This window comes from Pithys albifrons, chromosome 26, assembly GCF_047495875.1.
Source record: "Pithys albifrons albifrons isolate INPA30051 chromosome 26, PitAlb_v1, whole genome shotgun sequence".
Lineage (NCBI taxonomy): Eukaryota > Metazoa > Chordata > Aves > Passeriformes > Thamnophilidae > Pithys > Pithys albifrons.
The window spans coordinates 3,610,549-3,625,509 of NC_092483.1; the positions used below are offsets into that span (position 1 = coordinate 3,610,549).

Here is a 14,961-nt window from a genome sequence, read left to right on the forward strand (position 1 = left end):
TTCTCCATTAATATTTTTTCTGAGTGTCTATTTCCACAGGAATTTAGGCATCAGGCAACAGTTTGGGTGCAGCGGCGGGGAAATCGGAGTTGACAAGCTGGCTTCTCTCGATCAAGAAACTTCCATCTAAAAGGGATTCTTCGGCCGGCACTTCTAAGAGAATTCCTTTGTATCGACCGGGAGAGTACATAGCTGCAACTTCAAGGACTCGTGACTTGTGCGGCAGGTAAGATAGAAAAGTTTTAAACCTATTAAGGTTTTAGCTAGCTATTGGAAATTTGGGCAGACAGAGCAGGTCCCCTGAGGGGCAGATCAGGGAGTTGAGTTGGGCGAAAATTTTTTGTTTATCCCTGATCTAAAGTTGAGGGCGAAAAGACTCTAGTCGCTTTGTGAATTCTGTTCTTTCACTTGTTTATGTATCTGCATACTGTTCTTATCTTGCGATTCATCCTGTAATTGGCAAAAGTGGCAGCTGTCCAATTTGCATCTGGCCCAGTATGTTTGGGGGGGAGTCCAAACCTGTAGTTCGCCCAAACCACTCCATTTGCAAAGAGAGGTGTGTACCTCTTTTGTCCTTCACGTGAACTAACAATCTGCTATTAGAACAGGACTGTTTGCAGCAGACTGGACTAGAAGGATGTGTTACTGGAAAACTGAGACTGAAAGCAACATATTAATGGAAACAACTTAGTGAAAGAGGGTAAATGAATGATAGAACATGCATTTACAGCTGCAAATATGGTGATCAAGACAAGAGACCTTAACATCTGATACATCAAGACAGGAAGTTTTGGACTGTGATAAAAATTCCTGAGTAAACAGGACTCAAAGAAGAAAAACAAAGAAGTAAGATCATGCAAATAAGATTGAATTGAATAAAATATGAATAATATTAAATGATCTATTCTTTGTGTTTGCAGAATTGTACCTGGATCAGTCAATCATCCTGCAGGGCCTTGGTTATAATAGCAAATGTGGCTCCAAACTCTTAGAGAAAAATAAAGAAAGCTCCTGTCATTGTAAGAATTATTGTGAAACAAAATTACCAGCCCTCCAAAGCACTCTGACAAAATTGAATAGCTCTAGATCAGCCTGTAACTTCCAAAGATGGTATATAAAGATCAGGCTTTGAATTAGAATCCAAATTGGGATAAGACATTTAAACAGCATGATCAGATCTGATAAAGATCATTGTATCTGAACTGAAAAGACTCCAAAAGGATGGATGGCTAATCTAATTTGAATAATACTGATTATTGTATTTCAGTTGACTTTCATTATCTACTAGGTTTTATTGTTAGCTTGATTGTTAAGTTTGATTAGTCTCTTATAGACAAGTCTGAATGGAATTTTTTCTTTTACAGGTAGTTCGTAAGGAATATGATATGGAAAAGAATTGAAAACTACTATTGCTTTGTTACATTGGTTGTTTTGCAATATTCATATTTCTGTATATGTTTTGTTCCAGTAGTTTTGTAGCATTGTGTGAGCATTGTGAAGAACATCCACGTCTTGACTCTGATTGCTGCAGCTTGTGAAAGAGATTTATCTGGATCTGGTTTGGGAGTCCACACAAAATTTCATGTGATTGTGAGATCAAGTTTGTCTATTTTGAATTTGTCTCTAAAATGTTTTGTTATCTAGTGTCACAGTGTGTAAGCCCACAGAAGCCTCACAGGAGAAGAGTCCTTTGTTAGAAAGCAAGAAGGTAGCTGGTTTACAGCGCTGCAACTGAAGAATTGATTTTGTGCACCCTCTCATGGACATTGACTCACATCTAGCCTGCAATCTTTAAGATGAACTGGTAACATCAATAGCTTGATGGTTTGTTTAAGTTTTTTAAATGTCTAACTTGTACCTTGTTTTAATGATAAGTGAATTTCAATCATGTTCTGGATACTTTCTTCATGCTCTTATGTCTCTTGAATTTCTTTCAGCAGAATAGACAGAACAGTCTTTTAAAAAAACCTATGTATGGCTAACATAAAGATGCCATTGTTAGTAGCTAATTTGATGCTGACTGATTTAATGTGTTAACATACACATATACATTTTGGTATTAATGAAGATGCTTTTATAACATGGAGGCAAGAGGCTCCTGCACAGCTACTCCATGAGATGAAGCGGATTGACTGCAGTCAGGGACAGACTGTGGCAGGATAGCCTGTCCCCGATCAGGCCTGGAATCTGTTTGGAGAATGGAAGCACTCTGTGGGGAGCAATTGGTAGTGCCAGGATGTCGTTTGATGTTGCATCAAACACCAGACACACCCTGCTTGTGGTAAGCTCCTAACTGGCCCATAAATTTGTGACTGGCAGTCAACCACTTCATATTATAAAAGCTGAATCCCTCTTATATAGTCAAAATGCAAGAATTCTAAAATTCAAGATCCCTTTGAAAATTGCCTGGGATTTGCAAAATTGCACACTCTTTTATAGACCTTAGGTGAATAGTGAAGTATGAATAGTACTCCTAAAACACAAATAGGTAAAATTTGTCAAGAGACATCTATATTATGAGTTCAGGCCTTGCCTATAGCTAAGGCAGAGAGACAACATAAGTTCCAATGATTCCTCATGTTGACGTAAGAGAAAATTGGTTTGCAAAATTATTAAATTGTTTAGATTTTGCCTTGCAGGAACTCCAGAGACTCATCCTATTATCCCGACCGATAAGAATGGACACTCCTGTTCATCTGTTCCAGCTTGAGGACTGAATTTATGTTGAATGATGGGACACTAACCCCTGCATGCTAACTAGAAAAAGGTCATCTCAAGTATTGTTAACCACCCACACCACAGTCAAGGAGACAGAGGTGTACCCCTGTGGTTGACACTCCAGGAGCACTTAGAAGATAAACAACTTGATGTCATCTTAGGCAACAAAATGGATTGGATTTTTGCATAGCATGTTTCCTGGACTTACTACTCCAAAGCTAAGGATGCCTCTGCTCCTGGGACAAGAGCAACAACAGAGACTGTTACAAACAGAAAAATGTGTTTTAAATTACTGTTTCTGTATGTATTGCTTGTATTGTTGGTAAGCATGAGTTTGGAACCAAAATTTGCATTTGACTTTAGTAAAAAACATCATAAAAAGTAATTGTTGAATTTGTATTATGAATTTGACTGAGATTTGGAAACAAACTCGAATTCTAAATCAGGTAGCTCAAAAATGTCTCATTAGACATTGGAAATATCTCCAGCAAACTTACTTCATGGTTACCAAATTGGACCTGGATATAACAACTGTTTATATTAAGTTATGTTTATCATCAGTGTTTTGCATAATAGCTAGCTGCATAATTTGATGCTGTTGTTGTTGTTTATCTTTATGGTATAGAGTTAAATAAGTTAAGTGGTAGAGACTGGACAAAATATAAGTTTTGTCGAGTCTCTAAAGGGGGGAAATGATGCCTAAGGATTTTAGTATATTTGGTAGATTTTTGAGATTATATAATTTACATAGATTTTCCTAGGTTGTTCACATCTTAGGTGAGTTACTAAAGCTCTTTCTCACAGATTCATGAGCTTTCTCATGCCCTGCCAAGGCCATTTATGTTTGGAAGAAACCACCTGTAGATAGCATGAAGACAAAACACAAGAAGGCGGCCTAGAAGTTCTGTAACTTCTCCAAGGGGCAGTTCTGAGGACCCCTATGGGTGGGGCACAGAGGGAAATGAGAATCATGGTTGGTTATAGATATCTCATATGTTAATTGCTTGAGAAGTTATAAAAGCAGTGACATCCCTGGTCATGGGTGCGCATGTCTGTGCACATGTCTGTGCACATGTCTATGTGCATGCCAGCGTGCATGTCTGTGTGCAAGTGTGGGTCTGTGCATGTGTGTGCGCAGACCTGGGGTGTGCACCTTGAAAGCTTTCAATAAAGGTATACCATCTATCTTTCTCCATTAATATTTTTTCTGAGTGTCTATTTCCACAGGAATTTAGGCATCAGGCAACAGTTTACTGACTCACTCATATTCTATTTCATCTATTTTGTCTATTTATGAGCTTCGCTTGTGTCATGCCAAACAAAGGCTTCAGTCCTCCATTCATATAGATATTTATCTTTAAATCATGGAACTAGTTCCACGAGTGTCAGATCAGTCACATGAATGAAAGCTAAGTAGAAGCATGTGGTGTTTGCTGAACTGAAACGGTAGCTGCAGAATTAATCTGCTTATAGAGAAGACCAGCATATTTTGCACTATTAAAAGAATATTTTTTAAATTCCCAGCATAAGAGTGAAAAAAACCCCAAAGCAGTAAATAACAACATAGAAACTACAAACTTCATGTTAAGGAAAGATATATTACATGAGAAAAAGACTCAGAAAAATTCTCCCAAGTAATAATGCAAAGTGCTTTAAGTTTTTTTAAAATCTAGGATCCACAATAGTGCTCAAAATTTCTTCCTTGGGTATTGTAAAATGGAGGCACATAGGAACTGCCAACTAATTTTTTTTTTTTGTCAGTCAGGCGTCTACCTTGTCTTCAATTTCTAAATAATCATTTCTGGGAAAACACCTGCACATACACCTAAAAATTTCACACATATGACTACACACTGGTATTTTTGCCTAGAATGCATGAGGATACACATAGTTAAGAGTAGAAACAAAGGTCTAAAATAAAATTTGAATGAAACATGTTCTTGTAGTAGCTGAGAATGTAATTCCAATTTTTCACATGCATTCTTTAACTACAAAGTCATCCCTTTCTTCTTCACTACCTCTTCAAACCTATGACAAAGTTCAGCGAAGGATTATTTTTGCTAGGATGTTCCTTCAAAAAATAGGGGTAGTGTTTAGAGGAACATCACAGAATGTTTTATAAAGCCAGTGTCTCAAAAATCTCATTTCCAGTGATGTGAATCCACTAAAGTTTTAAGCATCATAAGAGACTTTTGGAAGAAACTGCCAAATTTGAAGAATTTTTGTAGTGCAGACTTTGCCTAGTCAACTTTAGGCTTCCACCTCAGAAACATATAGCTCTGCTAAATTATACATCAGAGGAAAAAAATTATTTTAAATACACTCCAAAAGCAAATTTCTGTTTAAAAGCCTATTAATTACACAGGATGAATATTTACACTGTGTAACCAAAAACTCTGATTGGAATAAAGGCCCCATCATGTTAGACGTATTGCAGAAGGCAGAACAGAGCCCTTGCCCTGCAGAGCTCACAATCCAGCATAAAAAACCCTCCAACATCCAGAATGTGGCATTACCACTATGATTGTTTGAACTGAAGAGTTAAAGTCACCTCTTCTGCTTTAGTTTCAAAAGCAGTTTTCTCATGCAAAATTTCAGTCTGGTGTTATTGTCACCTTATCATGTCCTTTGCCCTTCTCTCTTCCCCGCATTTACCTTTCTTCTGAGCCTGGAACATTTCCAGCTGTTTCTGCTGCTGCCTTCTTAGTGTATTAACAATAGCTATTGCTAGCCTCAGTGCTTCTTGTGGGTATCCATGAGATCGTAATGCATCCACCCTCGCACAGGCTGTAGGAACATGTTCTAAAATGGAGAAAATAATTGAGGAATAGCAATGCTTCCATGTCTGCAATGGCCTGTTTTGCTAGGTTAGTCAAAAGGGCTTTTTTGTTTTCTTTGATTTGTTTTTAAAACTATGCAAGAGAGATTTAAAGGACTATTTCTGAGCCAACAATTCAAGGGAGACTCTGTTCTTTTTTCCAGGCTTTTCATTCAGCTCCCCACCACCCTCCGAAAATATTGCCATGGAAACTGAACAAAGCAGCAAGTCACAGAAACGTCTTTCTGTTTTACCCACTTACCGTGCCATAGGGGCCACCCCTGAGAGTCAAAGAGTGAGTTTTCGGTGTTGTCATGGTAACAGTAGTCGGTGTATAGGTCACTGCTGATAATGTGCTGTAAGTGGCTGTCCTGCCAGTGCAGATCACATGCCTCTATGGCTCGAGTGAACACTGTCCGATGTGGCCTGTTTGATGAATCTGTCATTTTCACAAGTTCAGAAAGCTGCATCAGCTTTTACTCATTCATATGTGAATCACTCATTCACAGTATTCTAGGCTTCTGCCTATTCACTAACCCCTAACTGACAGCAGTCTACTATGACCCACTCTGCAAGGAGCAGACCACAGATGACATTTCACATCCTGTAACCCAACAACTCAGGCGAAGTATGTGCCATTCACTTTGCATTCAGAGAGATCTACAAACCATCATGGTTAATGCTAAATAGGATGTTGCAAAGGGAACAGCTAGAGATGAAGGACATTAAACAGCACATACAGATAGAAAGTATATGGCACACAGCTACTCAAACATCCCCAACTTCTCTCCTTCTCAGACCCAGAGCTACTAGGATGAGTGACAGATAAACATCACATGAAATATTTTTATTTGTTCTCTTTGAGAAGTGACATAAACTTTGAGCACTTGTATAAGTTTTTGTCATAAACATATACAAATACTGCAAAGAAAGCAAGGTACTGGGGCCATGGGACTGGCAATCCTTTACTAGACATCTTCCTATGGAAAAAGTGCTCTGTCGACATGACACTGTGTCAATGAATGTTGAAATGTCATGTCAGAGTTGCCACTAGTCTGCCCAGGTTGGGTTGAACATCATGAGATCCAGAAAGCCAAACACCTCTGTAGGAAGTTATATGTTGAATGAACTTGTGTCCCTAGCTTGCTGTGAGATTTAAAAATGAACCAAGTCTATTTTCTTCAGAGGTAAACTTCCAAGAAAAAGAAACAAGGAAAAACCCATCTAAGTCCAACTCTATCACCCTTCACAAGCATTTAATTTTAACTTTTATGAAATATGTATCAAAATATTGAGGGATTTGATGATTATAAGGGGTTTTTTCCCAGGTAAATATCCTGCGTCTTCCTCAGTTATTAGCAAAGTATCAATCTTTGCTTGAAGAAGGCTTCTGTCGGGTTTGATAATCACATTTTAGATTGGAAAGCATATATCGAGTAAGATACATCTCCTCCAAGAAGGCAGCGTTACCTCTGTACCCCCACACACCTGTCAATGCAGACTGCACAACACAGAGTAAATCCTACAGATAGCTGCTTTAGTTTCTCACACACTCAGTTAATACAGTCACAACAGATCTCCCTTTAAACAAGTACCAAAGGCTTTGTAACTGCAAAAATACCCCCCCCCCCAATACCAGAAGTTATATAAGATTATAGTCAAGAAAAGAAACAACAGGCTTTTACATTACATACTTCAGGGACATCCAATTTTTATGCAACAAGTATTTAGAAGGACCAAGTGAAAAGTTAGAAAACCTAACTTGCTTTGAAAACATTGCAGCCCCAGCACAAAAGTAAACCTTATTTATCCTTTCTGCAAGGATAGTATTAGAGAGAATAAATTTTGCTGGCCAATCCCCAACAAGAAAATTACTTGTCCCAGGAAAGACTGCCATATTCTGCTACAAGGCTCGAGTATATAAGATAGAAGCTATATTATGTTTCAGTCAGTGCATATATTTAAGCTCACCTTGGTTAGCATTTGCACCCTGAGGCAAAGCATTGGTTAAATTGGGCAGCTCGTTTCCATGGTTTCCATCTTCCCAGGGACAAACATCCACACCATTCCATTTTTTCAGCTGTTTTAGCCAACTGACTTTCTGCTCCAACTTGCAGTGGGGATTTAATACTATACACATCCACAGAGCACCTGATTTTAAAGAAAATTGATAAATTAGGTTTTCTGTTAAAAATGCAGCAGCCAATGGCTAATTGATAACTTCTATTTGTAACACTTTTTCTCCCCTCTAAGGCTACACTGCCTGTTTCCCAGTTATCCCTAACACCAGGCAGACTGAATTCCTGATGCAGAATCTTGGAGCTGGTGTGGCCCATCCAAAGCAGTTTAAAGACTGTATGAAGCCAACCTTCTCAATTAAAAGCCATTAAATGGGTCTTTTGTATTAGGAAAGCCATCGTTCACAATGTGTGGCCCATCAGACAAAGGCAAACAAAAATTCACATAAAGTTACAGTAGGAAATTACTCAAGTTTTTCTTATAATTTTTGTACAAAAACTATCTATCTTCCAGCTTTACATTACAGGAATGAAATAAGTACATTAGTAAGCCATGCATTTTGTAAATGTATACTTCCATACTTGAAATTTAGCAGAAGTAGAGATTCAGTAAACCCTGGTTTTGTGCAGTCTAATAGGAATAAGATATTTTTGCTGCTCCTACTTCAGTAATTTGGTTACACTAGAAAATTTGTCTTACTCTTTTTGTTTATGGAGCTCAAAGGGAAAGCTAATTTGCACTGACATTTCACATGTACTATCATTTTAGAACCTGTTCCCTGATACTATAGAGCAGGGCAGGCATAAATACATCAGAGTCTTTAGCAACAATTTTCAAATGGAAACATTTTTCTCTAAATCAGCTGTCTCTTCATCAGGGTGAACTTTGATACAAGCATAAAGACATCTGAAAGTACTGTTCATTTGCTCATTAAAAACGTGCCTTGTACACTACAAGAGATTTCACAGAATCACAGAATATTCTGAGTCGGAAGGGACCCACTAGGATCATCAAAGTTCAACTCCTGGCCCTGCACAGGATGGTCCGAAGAATAAAATTACAAGAATATGATTAAACTATGAAATCTTCATGACAGGCGGAAAAAAAAATGCAGCTGGTTTTTCCAAGAAACTAGAATTCTGATATTCAATCATTCTTTTGCTAACTAAGAATGCAAAATGGATACCCAGAGCACAGGTCATCACATTACATTAATTCCTAAAATAACTCAGTATGTCAGTATGCCACAGCACAGGAGCCACAGGAAACAGAGCTTGATCCTTAAGACTGCAAGTCCTCTGCTGTTCAGGTCGACATGGAACGAGGAAGTAATATCAAAGAAATCTGAAAACCAGAACAATAAGATACGATACAGTGCAGAACACCAGAGATTCACTACACTAATGCACAGCAGTTACATACAGTAGAACACGCTGTTTTGTTGTTCTTTTGTTTGCATTTTTGGGGGGAGTTGTTTTTTACGTTTTTTTGGTTGGGTTTTGGTTAAGTGCCATGGGAGTGAATAAAGCCAATACTGTTTTTAAAAACTTCTTTTAAAATCAAATCATATTACTTCATTTAGACACACTGTTCAATGCACTTCACTCCCCAAAGAGAGTCAAATTATAGAATAGAATCATAGAATGGTTTGGGTTGGAAGGGACCTTTAAAGATCACCTAGTCCAACCGTCCTGCAGTAAACAGGGACATCCTCAACTAGATAAGGTTGCTCAAAGCCCTATCCAACCTGAGCTTAAATGTTTCCAAGGATGGGGCATCTACCACCTCTCTGGGCAAACTGTGCCAGTGTTTTACCACCCTCATTGTAAAAAACTTCTTCCTTATATCTACCCTCTTTCAGTTTAAAACCTATTGTTACAGGCCCTACAAAAAAGTTTGTCCCCATCTTTCTTATAAGCCCCCTTTAGGTACTGGAAGGCTGCTATAAGGTCTCCCTGGAGACTTTTCTTCAGGTTGAACAGTCTCAACTCTCTCAGCCTATCTTCATAGGAGAGGTGTTCCAGCTCTCTAATCATCCTCATGACCCTCCTCTAGACCCACTCTAACAGGTCTAGGTCCCTCTTATGCTGAGGACCCCAGAGCTGGATGCAGTACTCCAGGTGGGGTCTCACCAGAGTGCAGTAGAGGGGAAGAATCACCTCCTTCAATCTACTGCCCACACTATTCTTCATGCAGCCCAGAGTACAGTTGGCTTTCTGGACTGCAAATGCACATTGCTGGCTCATGTCCAACCTCTCATTCACCAGCACCCCCAAGTCCTTCTCTACAGGGCTGCTCTCAATCAGCCTATACTGATACTAGGGGTTACCCCGACCCAGGTGCAAAACCTCACACTTGACCTTCTTGAACCTCATGAGGTTCACATGGGCACACTTCTCAAGCTTGTCTAGGTCCCCCTGGATAGCATTGCAGCTGGTTCTTCTGAATGCATCAATGCATTCAGCACTGCCCTAGACAAAGGACTATATTTCTTGCAACATGAATAACAAAACAGAAGATAAGGCATATTGGAAAGCCTTGTAGAATAGTTATCTTGGGCTTACTTCTTTATTTTCAAAATGAATTATTACTTTAGGGCACTGAGGAGACACTATACCTTTCAGCATCTAAAAAAAAAAAGCCAATTTAATACTTTCTAAGTAGATTTGCAGTGGTTTCAGACTGAAGCAAAAGCAAAGTAGAATATATTAATATCCTAGTTACAGGGGCGAGGATTAGTTTATGTGGGTATAACCAAAACTCTGTATTCTACACCCTTTATGTCATTTCTGATGAACTGTTAATAATGGATTATTTGCAGCACCTGCCCAGGGCACACCTGACCCTGCAGGCTATAAGCTGGGTGTTAGAGAACCCTGTGACATAGGGTTCCTGTCTTCTCACTAATGACTCAGCAGTGATAACTCCACTCTGGGGAGGCATTAGCACCTTAACACTCAGCCTGAGGGGTCATGCCTGCTAATGGGCCATCAAAGATTCCAAAAATATCCCATGATTCACAGAGTTAAATCACCCATTGTGAAACTCCTTGCCCTTCAGGTTTTGTGACTTCTGGTACCACTCATTGGATCCAGAGGAGGACCAGAACTTCAATAGGACTGTGACTGCCACTCTCGACAGAACTGCGACCATCATCTGCACCAACAGGTTTCTTTTCCTTTTACTTTGAACTCAGTGGGACCACGCACAGGGACTAATGAACACTGTTCTGTTTGTGTCTGAGGGTGCTGGGTTTTACAACTGTTTTTGTGGGTTAAAACCATTTTTCTCTGTATCATTTTACTTTTTGTAATCTTTTTAGTAAATGGCAACTCTGACCCGTAGTCTCTCATGTTGGGTTTGTTTCTTCTGCCGGTTTACCTTTAAACCAGCACAATTAACCACATGCAGTAAGTATTTAAATCATCCAGCAAGGTGGAGGGCACACTACTGATTACAACATGCCCCTCCAAAATGAGTGGCCTTTTTCTGCATCTCAGAAACACCACTAGAAGCACAGGAATTCACTTGCCTTCTTCAGAGTCTCCACTATGCACGTGGTACATCTATAAGTCAGGAAAGGGAAGAGATACTACAAAGTACCAAAATCCTTTTAAAATTTCTTTAGTTTAAAGAGGGAAACTATGTAAAACATAACTACATTGTTAGCAGCAATTGCCTCAGCAATCCATGCTATTTTTATGCAAATGAAGAATAAGGACAAGTGTATTTCTAATAAAGCCCACACAAACCACTTAAGGAAGGAGCCTGGAGGATATTCTTCCTATTTCACTCTGATGCTGCTCTATAGAAGCTCTCTTGAGCTGGCCCTTAAATGTCACCACCAACCTGAATGCTTACACTGGCCTTAAACAAAGGATTCTCTATTTCCTGCCTAATGTTTCCTATATGGGGAAACCACTTATAACACCCAATACTACAGATAAGGCTTATAGGAAAATAAATGGCAGATAGAATCATAGAATCGATTGGGTTGGAAAAGATCTCCTAGATCATCAAGTCCAACCCTTGGTCCAACTCCAGTCCATTTATTTGATCATGGCACTCAGTGCCACATCCAATCTCAGTTTAAAAACCTCCAGGGATGGCGAATCCACCACCTCTCTAGGCAGGCCATTCCAATGCCTAATTACTCTTTCTGTAAAGTTTTTTTTTCTGATATCCAACTTAAATTTCCCCTGGCAGAGCTTGAGCCTGTGCCCCCTTGTCCTATTGCTGAGTGCCTGGGAGAAGAGACCAACCCCCACCTGGCTCTAACTTCCCTTCAGGTAGTTATAGACAGTGATGAGGTCACCTCTGAGCCTCCTGTTCTCCAGACTAAACAACCCCAGCTCCCTCAGCCTCTCCCCATAGGACTTATGCTCCAGTCCCTTCACCAGCCTTGTTGCTCTTCTCTGGACCTGCTCCAGCACCTCAATATCTTTCCTGTACTGAGGGGCCCAGAACTGAACACAATACTCAAGGTGTGGCATCACCAACCCAGAGTACAGGGGAAAGATCACCTCCCTGGTCCTGCTAGCCACACTATTTTTGATACAGGACAGGATCCCATTGGCCTTCTTGGGCACCTGGGCACACTGTTGGCTCATGTTGAGCTTCCTGTCAGTTAGTACCCCCCATGTCCCTTTCTGCCTGGCTGCTCTCCAGCAACTCTGTGCCCAGCCTGTAGCGCTGCATGGATCCATTGACTGTGACCCATGTCTTTCCAACATGAAGCTCCTCACAGCACAGTGGTAAAATATGACAAACCCATATACAAAATTTCCCCCTGAAAGAGAATAGAGGCCAAAAAAATCGCCTAGTTTTGTAAAATTTCTAATTCTGCTTTGCAAAATGTTTTTTGCATAACAAGTCTGCTTAACTCATGAATAGCATGATGTGCTGGAGTCATTTTGTTATGGTACACACTGTCTAGCAATTATAGAGACCAGCGTACCATGGATTAGAAGTCATACATTAAAGTAAGCTAGACAATTCAATAGGATGAAATGGTAAAGATCCAAGATTTTGTAGAGTTAAAGCCAAGATTTTACAAGTTTGACAGGTCATGTCATTGAACAAAGAAAAGGCATGAGTCCAACAGTGATGAAGACGCTTCAAGACCACCCGAGGGATGAAGTCAGGATACCACCCCCCAAGAAGATAACTGAAAGACAAGTCAGGCTGTGACTGCAATTTGATATTAATTTCACAAGGGAATGAATATTAGAACTGTCATGGTGCAGTGAGGAATTGCCTATTTTGGTTCAAAAATCACTAATCCTTTAGACCTGGAAAAAAACAGCTTTGCCAAAACAGACCTTTTGTTCAAATAGCCCTCTTTGAAAATGCATGATTGTCATTCATCTTTAGTGGATCTCACACCACAAAGAGATAGGTTACATTACTATTTATACACAATGTATGCATGCCTTCTACATACAGAGGGAACATCAGTACTTTTGTATGTCTCAGTAGGTGTCCATGCCTCTGAATTCACAAGGGAGAAAGGAACAGCATGCCTTTACGGTGGTCACGATTTAAACATGCAAATTGAAAAACATGAAGAAGAATTTAGTCACTGTAAAAGCAGGTGTATTAATAACAACACATTTTGGGTATACATGTATTCCAAAGAAAGTGCAAGGAATGTATACAGACTCTTCCAAGAGATTAAGCATTGCTCAATTTTCATATTTTACTCTTGTCACAGTAAATGGGAGGGTGGTGGTGGAAACAGTTTTAGTGGGGGTTAGGACACTGAGCATGACCGAAGTTCCAGCATACAATTCTGTTAGACTGATTGTAGTCTTCTCAAGAAATACGCTTTACCTAAAAATATTATGTTATCTTGCCAGGACTGCTGTAACAGCCCTGGTTTGGGTCAGCATTTCCTCATTTACAATATCTGCGTAATCAGTGGCTGAAACTTGGCCTTTGCCTTAGAACTATTTTAATATACCTAAGATCAATCCATTCATTTGCAAAATTAAAATATGCAAGAAACTGATGCATGTTTGACATATCTTTGCTATTCCCATTAATCATAGAATCATATAGTCATAGAATGGTTTGGGTTGGAATGCCTCTTAAAAAAACTAAAAACCCCAAAGCTACAAGGTTAGTAACATTTGGTTATTTCAAAGAAAATGGAGCCAGGTAAACAAGATAATTCTCTTTGTGAAACAGACAAATGGGCTTCAGCCCTTGCTGCACACTTGCCACTGTGCTCAATTTGAGCCTAATCAATTCTATTCCAAAAGCATAATTTTCCAGCATTGGAAGGGCCAGAAGAGTAACAATAATAGTAAGGTAAACAATAAATAAACGTCGGAGGAACCAGACACCACACACAGACCATTGTGATCAAGTGAATGCCCACTTTATTACACACTACACACGGTTCATATAGGGTTAAAGCTACGTTCAATTGGCTAAATTGAACCTCACACCACCTAATTGCAAATCCCCATTGGTTATAAAGCATATCTCACAAGTCCAATGTTTTGGTGAACTTATCCTGACTGTTTTCAAGAACATCTCTGGTGTGCTGTGAGAAACCTGAGGAGTTCTCATGAGAAACCTCCAGGGAGTTGCTAACTCCTCCAATGGTCTGGTGCAGCTGCGGCCTTGTTATTCTCAGCTGCTTTCAGTCTCACAGGGTCTTATATAGATCAGAATTGCTCACTCTTGATTTTTCTGTACCAACATAATAGGAAACAGAAACTATGACTCCTTTAAAATAGAAGTGTCAGGAAAGGATTTTAAAGCGATTTGCATCTGGTTTTTAAACACATATGCACTTTCACTGGGGCAGACATTTGGAAACCTCAAAAAAGGTAGCGTACAATATGTATTGCTTCTAAAAAGAAGGACAAATGCCTTCAGAATGACTGGAAAATCAAAATCCACCTTACTCCTCCAGAAATGGCGGGATCTCCAATAGAAAAAAGCATAATCAGAGGTCCCACTGGAGAGTGCTCTAATTAAACAGTTGATTTTATGGAGTAGTGAAGATAGGCAAAGCACCTAAGTTCTGGTCTATTCTCAACAAGAATCACACAAAATCATTTAGGCAGGAAAAAACCTCTGAGATCATAGTCTCGCCTTTGACTGATGTCTACCATGTCAACTAGACCATAGCATAAAGTGCCATGTCCAGTCATTTCTCAAACACCTTCAGGGTTGGTGACTCCACCACCACCCCAGGCAGCCTGTTCCAAAGCTTAACCATGTTGGGATACACTGAGATGCAACTTCCGAAGGACTCATATCCCCTTCTGCCCCCTGAGCACAGATCCTGTATCCCCCATGTTCCCTCCCTGCCCCGGGTGTCCCCCTGTGGTTCCTTCTGATTTTGCACAAGTTTCTCCTCACAGTTCTGTATCCCTCCGCATTGCTCTTTC

At 39.7% G+C, this 14,961-nt stretch overlaps 1 protein-coding gene across 10 annotated transcripts in view; it reads right to left on the bottom strand.

The window, feature by feature from the left end:
• The window catches only part of LOC139683048 (zinc finger SWIM domain-containing protein 6), a 203,492-nt gene that overhangs the window by 49,239 nt on the left and 139,292 nt on the right, over positions 1-14,961 (bottom strand). For all 10 annotated transcript variants that reach the window (XM_071577782.1, XM_071577781.1, XM_071577788.1 and 7 more), the window contains 3 exons: positions 7,508-7,687; positions 5,799-5,975; positions 5,374-5,520 (listed from right to left, as the gene is read on the bottom strand). In XM_071577782.1, coding sequence (XP_071433883.1) covers positions 5,374-5,520; positions 5,799-5,975; positions 7,508-7,687 — 504 coding nt within the window. The remainder of the gene's footprint in view (positions 1-5,373; positions 5,521-5,798; positions 5,976-7,507; positions 7,688-14,961) is intronic.